General features: G+C 40.6%; 1 protein-coding gene across 3 annotated transcripts in view; it reads left to right on the top strand.

The window, feature by feature from the left end:
* Window positions 1–15,757, top strand: part of pds5b (PDS5 cohesin associated factor B) — a 261,787-nt gene that overhangs the window by 149,697 nt on the left and 96,333 nt on the right. For all 3 annotated transcript variants that reach the window (XM_068033499.1, XM_068033498.1, XM_068033500.1), the window contains exons 13-16: window positions 4,762–4,875; window positions 9,515–9,596; window positions 15,395–15,443; window positions 15,611–15,750. In XM_068033499.1, the coding sequence (XP_067889600.1) occupies window positions 4,762–4,875; window positions 9,515–9,596; window positions 15,395–15,443; window positions 15,611–15,750 (385 nt within the window). The remainder of the gene's footprint in view (window positions 1–4,761; window positions 4,876–9,514; window positions 9,597–15,394; window positions 15,444–15,610; window positions 15,751–15,757) is intronic.

Below are 15,757 nucleotides of genomic sequence, written 5' to 3'. Positions count from 1 at the left end.
ATCACTCTGGAGATTAAGTAGAACTCTAGAATTCTTTTACTCTATGACCAACCATGTTCTTAAATCCTCTTTTCTTTGCTCACTGCAGTGTCCTCCCATTCTTCTCGACAATGTTCCTGCCAAGCTATATGGGTGCATGGCTGCACAGCAGCCTGGAAGGTACCGTGCAGGCTGTGCTCAATGATAAATAATTTGTATGTGCAGCTGCATAAAAAAATTTCAAGAGACTGCCACACTGGAAAAAAACTGACTGCGCAACTAAAAAGTGCACATTGCTCTGGATGCAGCTGTGTTCTTTCATCTCCCATCCCAATTAGCCCTGAAACCCAGTCTCTTTAGACCCCCATTTCTTTCTGCACTGTTTCCAAACTTATGTTGTCTATGACCTCTGATCCCCTGCTCACTTGATTTCTAACCATCCCTTCTCTTCAGATACAGCCCCTCTTCCCTTAAACAATTATCCCTTCCTCAACAAGCAACCGTGGACTTCTCAGCCCTTGCCAAACAACTCCATCTCCATGGTGTCAGTTTTCAACTTCTACATTTTTGCAAATAGCGCCCAGCTATTCCACCTTTTTCAACTTCTGGACTGCCTCTGTATTGTCAGGTTGCTTGACCAGTTTTCAGGGAAGACCAAAGCCATTGCTTATTTTCCCTGATGAAAACTGTCATCCTCTCCACTGGTTCCATTACCATTCTAAATGGCAGGAGACTCGAAACTGTCGAGGAACAATTAAATTTGAATGTCTGTGTATGCAAGTCACTAAAAACTAGTGCACTGGTGCAAAAATAAATCAAAAAGGCGAATGGAATGTTGGCCTTTGTATTCCAGTCCTCTTGATGTAAAGGAACAGAAGTTATCCTTCAGTTATACATAGTCTTGGTCAGACTCCATTTTGAAGATTCAGTTCATTTTTTGCACCACATTGTAAGGATATGCTGGTCTTGGATGGTGTACAGAATGATGACTGGGACTCAAAGGGTTGAATTATAGTATTGGTTAAATAAACTTGGCTTGTATTCTCTTGAGTTTCAAACATTGGGTGTGATCTAATCAGTGTTTAAAATAGATTATCTGCATCTATCATATTGAATTTCTATGTCCTTTAATAGGACAAAATCATAAATTTAGAACTAGGCAATTTAGGAGTGAAATCAAAAAGCACTTTTTTTTTTCTATTTGAGGGTAATGGAAATCTGGAACGTGCTCCCTCAAAAGGATGGCTGCTGGGCCAATTAAAATTTTCAAGACTGCAATAGATCCTTTTTAGGTAAAGGTATTGATGGACATGGATCAAAGATGGGTAAATGGAGTTTAGGTAGAGTAGCCATAACCTGATTTAAATGGTGGAACAGGCTGAAGGAGCTGAATGGCCTTCTCCTGTTCCTATGTTCCGATTACTCTCCCCAGCTGCTGTCTTGGGCTGAAGCAGACCATTCATAACTCTGACATCCTGTTCAACTCTGAGCTGAATTTCAGGTTGCAGGTCTCCTTCTAAAAGACCATCTACTACCACCTCTGCAGCATTATCTTTGTTCAACCATAGCCCCTTCGCTGCTGAAATATTTACACTTGGCTATGCCACATCTGAACTTAACAGCAATGCTCTTCTGGCTGGCTTCCTATTCACCACCCTTCATGAACTCTCAACTTGGTCAAAGCTCTGCTGTATGCAAGTTGTTTAATTAATTTGCATGAGTTTTTTGATGAGTTAACAGAGAAAGTTGATGAGGATAATGTGGTTGTTGTGGTGTACATGGCCTTCCAAAAGGCATTTGAGAAAGCATCACATAACCGGTTAGTTGGTCAAGTTAGAACCCATGGAATAAAAAGGACAGTAGCAGCATGGATATGAAATTGGCTGAGTGGGCATAGGTGTGTGTGCGTGTGCGCGTGCGTGTTCTAGACATTGGTGTACACGGGATTGCACAATGTGTGGATGACGATACTTGGAACCATTGTGAACGGTGAGTATAGTCATAAACCGCAAGAGGTCATAGACAGGCTGGTGGAATGGGCTGACAATTGACAGATGGAATTTAATGCAGAAAAGTGTGAAGAGATTCACTTGTTTGTAGGAAGCATGAGGAAAGGCAATATAAAATAAGGGTACAAGTCTAAAGGGGCTGCAGGAATAGAGGGACCACAGGGTATATTTGTACCATTCATTGAAGGTGGCAGGCAAGGTTGAGAAAGTGGCTAATAAAGCATACAGGAACCTGGACTTTATAAGTCGGGGCATAAGAGAACAAAAAGCAAGGAAGTTATGATAAACCTGTATAAAACATTAGTTTGGCTTCAACTGGAGTAGTGTGTCCAGTTCTGGGTACTACACTTCTGGAATGATGCGAAGGCATTAGAGTGGGTGCAGATGAGATTCACAAGAATGGTTTCAGGGATGAGGAACTTCAGTTAAGTGGATAGATTGGAGAAGAGAAGATTATCAAAGAGGTGCTCAAAGTCATGAGTCTAAACAGAGTAGATAGGGAGAAACTGTTCCCATTGGCATAATATTTGAGAACCAGAAGGCTCCGATTTAAGGTGATTGGCAAAAGAAGCAATGGCGACATGAGGGAAGCACCTTTTTTTTTTAAGTCAGCGAGTGGTTAGGATCTGGAATATACTGCCTGAGGGTATGGTGGAGGCAGATTCAATTGTGGCTTTCAAAAGAAAATTGGCTAATTATCTGGAGAAGATTTGCAGGGCTTTGGGGAAAAGGCTGGGGAGTGGGACGAGGTGAGTTGTGCTTGTAGAGAGCTGGCATGGACATGACTGGCTGAATGGCTTCCTTCTGTGCTGTAACCAAAAAATGATTCTGTTGTCCTGCGCTATGTCTGTTTGCTCATAACCCCTGTCTTTTGACTCGCATTGGCTACCTGTCACTTAATACAATAAATGTAAAATATTAAAGACTTGTATTTATTTAGTGCTTTTCATGACCACCGAATGTCTTAAAGCGCTTTACAGCCAATTAAGTAGGTTTTTTTTTGAGTGTAGTCACTGTTGTAATATAGGAAATTTCATTTTCCTCCTCTTTAAATTTTTAGTTCTATTTTTGCAATTGCATCTCTTCAATTCGCATACGGGTGCATATCTGAGGGAGGAAATTAAAACGAGGACATCAGAGAAAGGATGATTGTAAAGAAGGGAAATCCTGGAAGGACTGTGCCAATTTTGAATTAAGAGATGGAAGTTTGTGCAAACAGTTCTATTTAACTGTATATAAATGGGAGCTCTTTATTGCATCCACCCCAATCCAAGGATTTTGTTCCTCTGACTTTCATTTTGTGTACACTTCCTCTTGTAGTAGCAGGATCTTCGACCACTCGAGTCCTACTCTGAGTTCCTCTCTAGACATCGCCACTTCCCTCTCCTTCAAAAAGCTTCTTGAAACTCACCTTTTCATCACCTTAATCTCTCCCTTCTGGTCGTTGTGTCCACCTGTCTGTGTAATACCGTGGGGCATTTTTTACATTAAGAATGCCATAAAGAAGCAAATCGTTGTCATTGCACTTTTCCTTTGCTTGGTATGAATCTGGTTTCAATTGATATTCTGCATTGTGTTTTGATGTGTTACTTTCCTACCTCCTATATTGTTTCTCTCCTGTTCTTAAACATAGCCATTGATTGTCATAATTTTTGATCAAGTGACCATACTATGAAAATCAAGTAAATAGTCTGATCCATTGGCTTTGAGTGGGTTTTGACACTGAAAATTCATAACCCAAAATTGAAGAAAATATTGAAATGAAATGAAGCATGTTTTTTCAAAATTTTTGTAACTTGTACTCTTGATAATGCACAAATCATCCAACTCTAAATTGAACTTGTGATCTTTTAACTTCTGCAGTTTATTCCTATATTATATGCCATCTTTACCCAGAAGCCACCATGGCAGCTCCATTCAAAAATTTTGCGACTTGCAAGTCAAAAATTTGCAAACAATTATAGTGTTGCATAGTTTTAGAATCAATCAGAATTAATTACTTGGACTGTAGCCATGTGCTACTTAGCTCTGCGTAATTTGGAGAATGATTGCCGTTTCCTCTCATTGCTTTTGGACACCAAGCATTTTCAAAACAGCCCTTGAATGTTTACCAGTTGAGATTTTATAGCCTGCTGTTTTGAAGGTTTCCTTTGTTAATTGTCCTAGTAGTTGATGTCTTGTGTAGATTGAAGTGATAATTTGAAGAAAAATACAAACTCCAATGCTGTAAGGATGAAGATTAAATTATTCACTATGCTGTATTTCGAAATGGTTTCGTAAACCTGCTTTAGCTTTATTATTGCAGTCTGTATGCACTGTGATCATAAACTGCTTTTGTGCTTTTTTTTTGTCTGCGCATTTTATTTCTTGGAATACTACAGTGTGGACAACTGATCAACCATATTGAAATATGTTGAAGTAGTAGAACAAAATATTTTTCCACGGATGAAGTGTCAGAAAAGCATTTTTTTTGGTGAATAAAAATGATCAACGTTGCAGCGTCTAATATATATGCCTAGCCAAATAGGTTTGACCTTGGTATGGAGAAGTGGCCTCTTCTGTGCAGTATTGGTTGCTATAATTTTTTTTGGGCATCATTATCTAGTGGCTGAGCTCAAAAGTGATTACTGCTTTGAAAGTGTTAACTGAGCTATTTGCTTTTATGTGAATTTTTTTTTAGCTATACTTGAATGCAGACTTCAGTTGGTCAGCATTAAAGCCAAACCAAAGTGAGCATTAAATTCTTAAACAGCTTTTGAATTCTAATTTACAGGTTACTTGTTGAACGAATATTTGCGCAGTACATGGTGCCTCACAATTTGGAGACTTCAGAAAGGATGAAGTGTTTGTACTACCTTTATGCAACCCTGGACACCAATGCTGTAAAGTATGTTTTCAAATTGTTTTGACTGAATGCCATCTATATAATTCTAGCTTTCTCTGCAGTTGCCGGAGTCCTTCTTTGTCATCACTTTGACCTGCCATAGTTTTTAAGAAAACACATTTTCTCTTGGTATAATTGTGGTTATGCAATGCTAATTAGAGCTTTAGCATATTCCACTCTCTGTGATTGAATAGTAGATCAAGATTTGACATTTTTTAAAAATGTTTCTGCCATCTAAATAAGTGAGGCGGTTTTAGTGGTGTAGACCTGGAGAGCCACCATTTAAATCATGTTCATCAGCTGTTTAAGCCAAACAAGCGTTGATATCCAGGCATCTAGGCTACAGCACCCAAGCTGCTTCTGGTGGTGGAGGGACACAACTTGATTGAGATGAATCTTATGAACTTTGACAGAGTAACCGTTTGAAAAGCCTGATTTGAGAGTAATTTTACTGTAAAAATTCTTCTGAACCATTGAGATTGTTAATTGTCTAAAGGTTGAGTTGAAATCTCCTAGCTACATCTTGTTTTTAAGTTTTCCTTTATGAAACTGAAATATTGCCATCTATACTCTGCACATTAGCTGTTGGGAATTGCTCAGCTGTGCATTGATTTTGTAGAAGATTAAACTGCACTATGGAATTGATACTTTGTGGTACTCTTACTTTTGCCATCATTGGAAAATGTGTACCTCTACTGAGTGGTGGTAGCTACGCTGAAATTTCACTGCCTTCTTAACATTACTAGCAGTGGTGTAGTATCAAAGCTGCATTGTAACCTATCAAGGTGCATGGAAGAGTTGGGGAGAGATGTAGTATTTGCAGGAATCTGTTAATGGCTGGTCTTGTAGTTAAAAATCAGCTGTTGATTTCTAAAATGTTACCTATCACTACTTTTGCTTATAATTTTTTTTTAAACTAGCAAGACAGCACTGGAAAGAAATGCAGAGCTGTGTTTCATTAATATTGGGTTACTGTATTTACTGTTGGTCACTGGAATCTTCTGGAAGTCGTCTCTGAGATGCCTTGGGGCTCACCTAGGCTCCATATTAATTGGCCAGAACTAATAACCTGAAACATCACAAAAACTTTAAAATTAAATGACATGGGTCAGAATTTGGCTTATCGTTCATTGGAAAAGAAACCATATTTGCATTGATTCCTTTCATAATAGAATTAATAATCTCATTATGAAATCTTACCTCGACAGTGTGTACTTTGTTTTTGCAAGTACCTCTGACCTTTGTTTTAATGTGCCAAAATATTTTTTTACAGATGAAGTGCACTTTTGGTGTAGTTTTTCAGATCTGGCTTGCTGGGGAGGGATGGATGAATAAGAATAATAAAATCAGCTCTTGTGTATTTTTAAACTTCGCTTTTTGGCATTCATAGAACAATTGCAGCACAAACGAGACCATTCAGCCTGTCAAGCCTTTGCCAGCTCTCTGCAAGAGCAAACCAGCTAGCCCCACTCCCCCACCCTTTCCCTGTAGTCCTCCAAAATTTTTCCCCTTCATGTACTTGTTATTCATGTTATAAATGCTGCTCTTTGTAGTATGGTTATGTTTTTAAAAACTGTGATCTTTAATACAGTGTAAAATGGACATTCAGAGGAAACATGTGACCTGACAAAATCTTCCCAACGATGAGCCAGGGGTCTCAGTTACCATGAGAACAAGGAACCCAGATTAATGACTCTTTTGAAAGCAGGGTGCAAGGTTGTAACAGCTAAAAGACCATGGGTTTCGCTGTCCCAAGCTCTGATTGTAAACGGGGAGCTAGGGGTTCTAAAATCCAGATTTGAGTTGCAAGTTCTAACACTTATGGTCTCTGAGAATTATCGAAGGCAAATGACGATTGACTTTTGATCTGGATAAGTTTGAGGGGCTTTCGTAAGTCTGGGGCTTGAAAGGAAGAAATGAAACACGAGCTGTCAGCTGGTAGCCTAAAGAGAGAGAGCAAGACCAATGGGGTGTTTTCTGTGGAAACAGCTGCTTTCAGATCACCAATACAGCAAAAGACTACTAAGATTTGAAATAAAAATCAGAAATGCTGGAAATACTCAGCAGATCTGACAGCTTCTGTAGAGAGAGAAGCAGTGTTAACGTTTCAGGTCAGTGACTTTTCATCAGATCTGGTAACGGTTAGAAATGTAATGGGTTTTAAGCAAATAAAGCGGGGTGGGGCAAGAGATAACAAAAGGGAAGGTGTTGATCGGACAGAGGGTCACAGAAAATAACTGACCAGAAGGTCACGGAGCAAAGGTAGACGGTATGTTAATGGTGTGCTGAAAGACAAAGCATTAGTGCGGAGAGGGTGTTAATGGACAGAAAAATGAACAGCCCTGCACCAAAGCACAAACATAAGAAAAACAGTGGGCAGGCACATGGTTTTAAAAAAAATGATGGAACAAACTAAAATTAAAAAAAAAGTAACTACAAATAAAAAGTGGGGGGGGGGGGGGGCCGTCGTGCTCTGAAAATTTTCTAAGATTTGAACCTGGTGCGAAGGCTAGAGGTTTGTGTTGGCGAAAAGAGCAACGGGGCCACCCGCGATTGCCTTATTAATGGAAATCCAGTTGAAAGCACTCAGAAGAAGTGAGCGAAGAGGACAGTGGCTTTGAGAAGGACACTGGTGGATCCAACCTATTGCAACTGGGAGGAGCTTGGGACTTTTAAACTGCAAGGGTATCTTTTTTGCTGAGAACACTAACGTATCAATGTGGTGTGGAGTTTTCAAGTGTTAATAAATCAATGGGAAATACATTTCTCTGTAATTTAGTGTATTGGCTACCAACTAAGTACTGTTTAGTTAATGTTGATTTTTAGTTTAGTTATAGTAAAAGTCTTAAAATGTGAATGCGATTCTTTAATTGGTCACAGGGAAGTTCATATCTCTTGTTTTAAAGTTAGAGAAGTCTCTACTGAGGTTGTCATATTTTCTCAACCTGCCCTACCACCTTTAGTTTGTGCACATTCAAATTACACATCCTGCTCAATTTTCTTTTACATAATACATCATCGATCTTACAAATTATTATGCAGAGGAGTAGTGGTCTCAGATGAAAATTTAATTTCATGAATGTTGCATTAACACACCAAATAGTGATTATTAGTTTGGCATTAGTAGACAGAGGGTGGAAAAAGCACTACTTCAGAAACAGTGACTAGTAGTTTCGGTTTCCAAGCAACACATTTTCCCTTTTTTTATTCCTTTCATGGCTGTCATATGCTTGTACCAACTCCACATGCAACTGGCAGCTTGATTATAAAAAAGGTAGATTTTATGGAGGGTTTTAAAGTAGAGGAGAGATTTAGGGAAGGAACTCCAGAGCTTAGGGCCTAGATGGTTGAAGGCAGGGTATGCACAAGAGGCTGGAGTTGGAGGAATTCAAACTTCTTACATGGTTGGAGGAGTTTACACAGATGGGGAGGCATGAGTCTACGAAGGGATTTCAATATGCTGATGAAGATTTTAAATGGGAAATGTTCTGGGGCTGGACAACCAATCTAGGTCAGCAAGCACAGTGGGTAGGGGGATGGTGGTGGCGACACGTGAGTGAGAACCTGGTGCAGAATAGGGTATGGGCAGCAGAGTTTTGGATGAAATTAAATTGAGAGTATTAGCATCGTCAAGTCTGATGGTGACCAATGCATGGAGGAATGTTTCAGCAACAAATGGGCTGGTTAACGGTTGATGATTTGAAAGTAGACGGTCTTTGTGATGGACGTGGTAAATAGGGCTCACAGGTTTTTGAGCTATTCAACCTGAAACAGTGGCTGGGTAGAGAATTGAAATTTAGTTGTGAGGGCACAATTTGTGGTGGGGTTGAAGGTGATGGCTGCAGTCTTCCTGATGGTTAATTGGAGGAAATTGTGGCTCATCCAGGACTGAACGTCAAGAAAACACAGTGGAAGGTTCAAGATAAATGGTTTGAGATGTAGAACTGGGTGTCGTCCGTGTGCACAAAAACTAATGCCATATCTTCAGATGATGTTGCCAAATGACAGCACTTATGAGGATTTGGAGGGAACTGAGGATAGATCCTTGGGGAACTCCAGAGATAACAGTACCAGAGCTGGAAGAGAAACCATTGCCAGAGATGCTGTGGCTACAATTGGATAAGCAAGAATGAAACCAAGCAAGAATAATCTCACTCAACTGGACAACAGAGGAGAGGCTTCAGAGGAGGATGGCTCTAGAGAAGGATGGGGAAGGATATTACACTATGGTCACAATCAGAGGATGTAATTTGAGAGTTTCAGTATAGCTATTTCAGTGCTGTGGTAGGGGCAGAAACCTTTGGAGGGATTCACTTGGGTTTGCAGGAACGATGGACATGGATTTTAGAGGCGGCAACGCATTTAAGAAATTGGCAAAGAAAGGGTGATTGGAGATGAGGTTGTAGTCTGCAAAGATAATGCAAATAGAGCTAAAGGAATAATTAGACTGGATTGGGCTTGATGTACTAAAACATCTTTTCTTACTTCGGAATTTCTTGTATCCTCTATTTCTGTAAATGAAATGGAATGAAATTCATTCATACCTAAAGTGTTCTGAAGGCCTTGTAAATAAGGTTAATGGAGTCGTACTATAGTTTAATTTTAGTCAACTATTTAATGTTATTGTTTTAATCTTTAACAGAGCATTAAATGAAATGTGGAAGTGTCAAAATATGCTGAGGCATCATGTACGTGACTTGCTTGATCTGCATAAACAACAAAAAGTAAGTACATTTTTCTGCTCTGTGCATTGAAGTGTGATGGCACCAGCAACATGTGCAAATCTTGTCAAGTATAAGTGATTTTTATGATTTTGATTGAAAGACTCAGACAGTTGCAGCTTATCCTTTCAGCGTATTAGTTCTAGAATGCTGAGACTGAGCCAAAGGTAGTAAATTTGACTCTAAGGTGAATCTGCGATCTTAACTCTAGTTCAGCTCGTGCGTGCTCACTTTAAAGTAGCATGGATCTACTCAATAAGAGCTAAGCTCACCTGTGGTACATAAACTTGCAGTTTTGCTAATCTGGTCAGCCTTAAGGTATGAAGAGGTCAAATTGATGGGGGTAGAGCTAGGACTACAAATAAATTCCTAGCACTTGTGTCTTGGTGTCATGGAACTCCAGTTATGAGTGCAACTGAATTCCTCACTACTCCTTCAGAGTAGCATATTGCAAATAACTGAAACGCTGGGCCTTGAATTTCCTAGATGCTGTACTTCAGACATATTCTTTCCACTTGTTTTTGTCTGAAGTCTCGCAATGAGTTTTCCCAGCTATTTAGCCTATTGCTGCCAGATGTAGGATTAATTCCTTTTTCCCCTGGTGTTCAGACAACTATATTTTTGCACTTTAAAACTGGATGGTCTTAATTTTCTCTTGTAGAAGACTGATCTTCTAACTTACACTGCCATTTGTGTTAGGCAGATTTCAGTAGTGGGCTTTTGATAGCTCTGCAATTTCAAACTTGTTCTTAATGAAGTTGTCATAATTGAACTTGACAGGTGCACGTAAATGTGCCTGTGATCTGTGTACACTGTTACCAGAAACTACATACAGGCATAAAAGGACAGCTCAAAATTGTATGCTGATTTATATGGTACCCACACAAATTCCTGATCGATACCTGCTTTTAAGCTGTACCCAGAAACATCTGCCCACCACCTTGTCTTGGCACTGCCACTCCAAAGCCAGCCATTTTCAATGGAGGTTGGGGAAATCGCAACTTCCATGAATGACCATGTGATTTCACCATAAGATCCACTGCTGAAAGGAAATTTTTAAAAAATGACCTCAATCTAAAACTCTGAATAGGATAAAGTGAGCAAATAAGAAATGATGAACAAAAGTGGAATTAAGGATGAAGAAAATTCAGGGAAAACCAAGTAGCAGATGGTGATTTGAAATTGCATTCTTCTATATCTTAACCACCAACCCCATCATCCCCCACAACTAACTTGGTATCTTCATGTTTCTGTTTTGTTTCATAAAAGTTTATACAAACCCTCACACCCAATTTTTCTTTTTTTTTGGTTTGGACCATAAGGCATTACAGGCAGTCATACTGTAGCTTCATTTTACAGCGAGCCTTAAAATGTTGAACATTTATTTCAGCTCCAACTTCTGCATCTGCTCTAACTCCAAAGGGAATGTGGCATGAGATAACCTGGTGATGCCAGTCTGTCATTGCTTGGATAAAATATAGCCTGGAGTATAACTCCTAACCAGTGTCAAACCTGAATCCATGGGCACAGTATACACTGAACACACAGCAGTTCACATTCCGAACAGCACTGTTGGTGTATTTACACCCCAAGGACTGCAGCGGTTCAAAAAGGCAGCTCGCCACCACCTTCTCAAGGGTAGTTGGGATGGGCAGTAAATGCTGGCCAAGCCAGCGATGCCCACATCCCACGAATGGGAAAAAAAAAATGATCAGCACCCCTACCACTGAACTCAGTGTCTTCTCCATCACTGATGCACTGCAGTAACACAACAACATCAATCCTACGATCTTTACTGCCAAGACGAGAGCAACAATGCCGTAGAGTGACGCATCACCTGATTTGGACGTGCATTATTGCCATTGCTTCATTTTGCTGTGTCACTATGCTAGAATTGCCTGCTTTATGCCATTGTGGGAGCACCATCAGTATAAACTGCAGGAAAGGCTCACCAACTTGATCTTGTGGCAATTGGGGATGACTAATATATGTGGCTTTTGAACCATTCCAACAACAATTTATATTTATGTAGTAAAATAAAAGCAAAATACTGCAGATGCTGGAAATCTGAAATGAAGAAATGCTGGAACCCCTCAGCAGGTCTGGCAGCATCTGTGGAAAGAGAAGCAGAGTTAACGTTTTGGGTCAGTGACCCTTCTTCGGAACCCTTCCGAAGAAGGGTCACTGACCCGAAACGTTAACTCTGCTCTTTCCACAGATGCTGCCAGACCTGCTGAGTGGTTCCAGCATTTCTTCTTTTTATCTCATCTAATTCTGACCTCTTTCACATTCAAGATTTTAACGACCACCATTTATGGCCGTCTCTTCAGATGCCTGGGCTCTAAGTTAGCAGGAGGGGCAGGACTGGCAGCTCAATATTCCAGCGTATCAAATCTTCAGGGGAGGGGGTAAAAGAGGAGGTGGCATTGCACTGTTGAACAAGGAGTAAATTACTGCAGTAAGGAGGGATGATATCTTAGAAGGTTCCTCAAATGAGGCCATATGGGTAGAACTTAAAAACAAAAAGGGGGGCAATCACTTGGCTGGGAGTGTATTACAGGCCTCCAAATAGTCAGGGAGAGATAGAGGAGCAGATATGTAGGCAAATATCAGAGAGGTTTAAAAATAATAGGGTAATAATAGTGGTGGATTTTAACTTCCCCAATATCAACGGGGATAGTCTGAGTGCAAAAGGCTTAAAGGAGGTAGAATTCTTAAAATGCATACAGGAGAGCTTTTTGAACCAGTACGTAGAAAGTCCTACAAGAGAAGGGGCAATACTGGACCTAATCCTAGGGAATGAAGCCGGACAAGTGGTAGAAGTCAGTGGGGAGCATTTTGGGGATAATGACCATAACACTGGAAGATTTAAGGTAGTTGAAGAAAAGGATAAAGATGGACTGGAAATAAAGGTACTGAATTGGGGGAAGGCGGATTTTATTATGATATAACAGTGGCCAAAGTGGACTGGGAGCAGCTACTTGCAGGAAAATCTACATCAGACTAGTGGGAGTCATTCAAAGAGGAAATGGTGAGAATTCAGGGCCAACATATACCCGTTAAGGTGAAGGGTCGGATCAACAAGTCCAGGGAACCCTGGATGTCAAGGGATATAGAGGATTGGATCAGGAAAAAAAGGAGGCTTATGACAGATTCAGAGCGCTGAAAACAGCGGAGGCACTAGAGGAGTATAGAAAGTGTAGGGGGGTACTTTAAGTAATTAGGAGAGTGAAGAGGGGACATGAAAAAACATTGGAGGGCAAGATAAAGGAAAATCCTAGGGTGTTTTATGTATATTGAGGGCAAGAGGATAACCGGGGAAAGAGTAGGCCCCTTTAGGGACCAAAGTGGCAATCTGTGTGTGGAGCAGGAGGACATAGGTGAGGTTTAAATGATTACTTTTCTTCTGTGTTCACTATGGAGAAGGACGATGTAGGTTTAGAGATCAGGGAGGGGGATTGTGATATATTTGAACATATTAGCATTGAAAGGGAGGGAAGTATTAGCTGTTTCAGCGGACTTAAAAGTAGCCAAATCCCCAGGCCCAGATGAGATGCATCCCAGGCTGTTATGTGAGGCAAGGGAGGCGATTGCAGGGGTTCTGACACACATTTTCAAATCCTCTCTGGCTACAGGAGAGGTACCAGAGGATTGGAGGACAGCAACTGTGTTACCATTATTCAAGAAGGGTAGCAGGGATAAACCAGGTAATTATAGGCCGGTGCTTCTAACAGTGGTAGGAAAACTATTGAAAAAGATTCTGAGGGACTGGATTAATCTCCACTTGGAGAGGCAGGGATTAAGCAGGGGTAGTCAGCATAGCTTTGTCGGGGGGAGATTGTGTCTAACTAACTTGATTGAATTTTTCAAGGCGTGACTAGATGTGTAGATGAGGGTAAAGCCGTTGATGTAGTCTGCATGGACTTCAGTAAGGCTTTTGATGAGGTCCCACATGGGAGATTGGTTAAGAAGGCAAGAGTCCATGGGATCCAGGGCAATTCGGCACATTGGATCCAAAATTGGCTTCGTGGCAGGAGTCAGAGCATAATGGTCGATGGTTGTTTTTGCGAGTGGAAGCCTGTGACCAGTGGTGTACCACAGGGATCGGTGCTGGGACGCTTGCTGTTTGTAGTGTACATTAATGATTTAGATGTGAATATAGGAGGTATGATCAATAAGTTCGCAGGTGACCTGAAAATTGGTGGTGTCGTAAATAATGAGGAGGAAAGCCTTAGATTACAGGACGATATAGATGGGCTGGTAAGATGGGCGGAGCTGTGGCAAATGGAATTTAATTCTGAGAAGTGTGAGGTGATGCATTTTGGAAGGGCGAACAAGGCAAGAGAGTTTACAATGGATGGTAGGACCCTAGGAAGTACAGACGGTCAGAGGGACCTTGGTGTACTTGTCCATAGATCACTGAAGGCAGCAGCACAGGTAGATAAGGTGGTTAGGAAGGCATATGGGATACTTGCCTCCTATGCTGAGGCATAGACTATAAAAGCAGGGAGGTTATGATGGAGCTGTATAAAAAGCTAGTTAGGCCACAGCTGGACTACTGTGTAGAGCTCTGGGCGCCACACTATAGGAAGGATGTGATTGCACTGGAGAAGGTGCAGAGGAGATTCACCGGGATGTTGCCTGGGCTGGAGCATTTCAGCAATGAAGAGAGACTGAAAAGGCTAGGGTTGTTTTCCTTAGAGCAGAGAAGGCTGAGGGGGGACATGATTGAGGTATACAAAATTATGAGGGGCATTGATAGGTTGGATAGGAAGAAACTTTTTTCCCTTAGCGGAGGGGGCATAGATTTAAGGTAAGGGGCAGGAGGTTTAGAGGGGATTTGAGGAAAAAATTTTTCTCTCAGATGGTGGTTGGAATCGGGAACGCACTGCCTGAAGAGGTGGTAGAGGCAGGAACCCTCAGAACATTTAAGAAGTATTTGGATGAGCACTTGAAATGTCATAGCATACAAGGCTACGGGCCAAGTGCTGGAAAATGGGATTCGAATAGTTAGGTGCTTGATGCCTGGCACAGACACGATGGGCCGAAGGGCCTGTTTCTATGCTGTATATCTCTGACTCTAATATTTTTGGATCATCCGTGCCCCCTGAAAGCTTTGAGATTCAAGTCCGGATGTGAAGATTTGTGCACTCATATAAGTATGCTTACTCAGATCTCGCTCCTGACTTTCCAAATTTGATTGGGAGCCAAAGAGTAAAAGAGTTCCATAGCTACTGGTTATGCATTGAAAGAAATGCAGCCTGAAAAGGGAAGTCATGGTAACTACTTTTCCCCTCTGCGCCTCAATTCTGCTTACTTGGGCAACTTGCTAACTTTTATCTCCACATGCTGTTGATCTAGCTTGAGTTTGTTGGTGCTTCTCAAATGTGTGTTGCATGAGTAAAAGATTTTTTTTATCTTTACACATTCAGTTTTGAAAGTATATCTAATTAACAAATGACCACAGGAGCTAGTACACAAAAATAGCTACCATTGATGCATCTTACCTGTATTTGTTTTTGTTCATTTCCTGTGCGTTGACACCCCACACACACAATTGCTGTCCATTGTTCCGAAATTACTGCCCACGTAAGAGGAGAAATGATGTACCTTCACAACATGAGTTATTCTGTTGGTTCCTTTTCACGTAAATATGTGGTCCAGTTACTGGAAATGGTGGTCACAACTAGTTTTTTAATTGCTGGGAAACGTCATAAAATTTTAGTAAATAAATTCTCCAGTTACTATATGTAATTGTATGTGCAAATGTGATTAAATTCTATTTTGTCTTGAAATCCTAGTGTGATCCCACAGACAAAGCCATATTCTCAAAAGTGATGATAATTGCCAGTAAGTACTATTTTATATTTTTGATACTTTTGCCACCTGTATTTTATATAAAATTTAGCAATCATTATATACCATAAACAAGCTGTAGGCAACATTTTCTCTTCAAGGAATAGACAGTACAATTGTTGTATCAACACTTTGTGCTCAATACATTATTCTATTGTCAGAAAACTTGCCTGATCCCGGAAAAGCCCAGGACTTCATGAAGAAATTTGATCAATTTTTGGAAGAGGATGAACGAATTAGATCCCAATTGGATGTGCTTGTTAGTCCAAACTGTTCATGCAAACAAGCAGAAGGATGTGTGGTAATTG

The sequence above is a fragment of the Heterodontus francisci genome, chromosome 6, assembly GCF_036365525.1.
Source record: "Heterodontus francisci isolate sHetFra1 chromosome 6, sHetFra1.hap1, whole genome shotgun sequence".
Taxonomy (NCBI): Eukaryota; Metazoa; Chordata; class Chondrichthyes; order Heterodontiformes; family Heterodontidae; genus Heterodontus; species Heterodontus francisci.
This window is presented reverse-complemented; position numbering and strand designations above follow the sequence as displayed.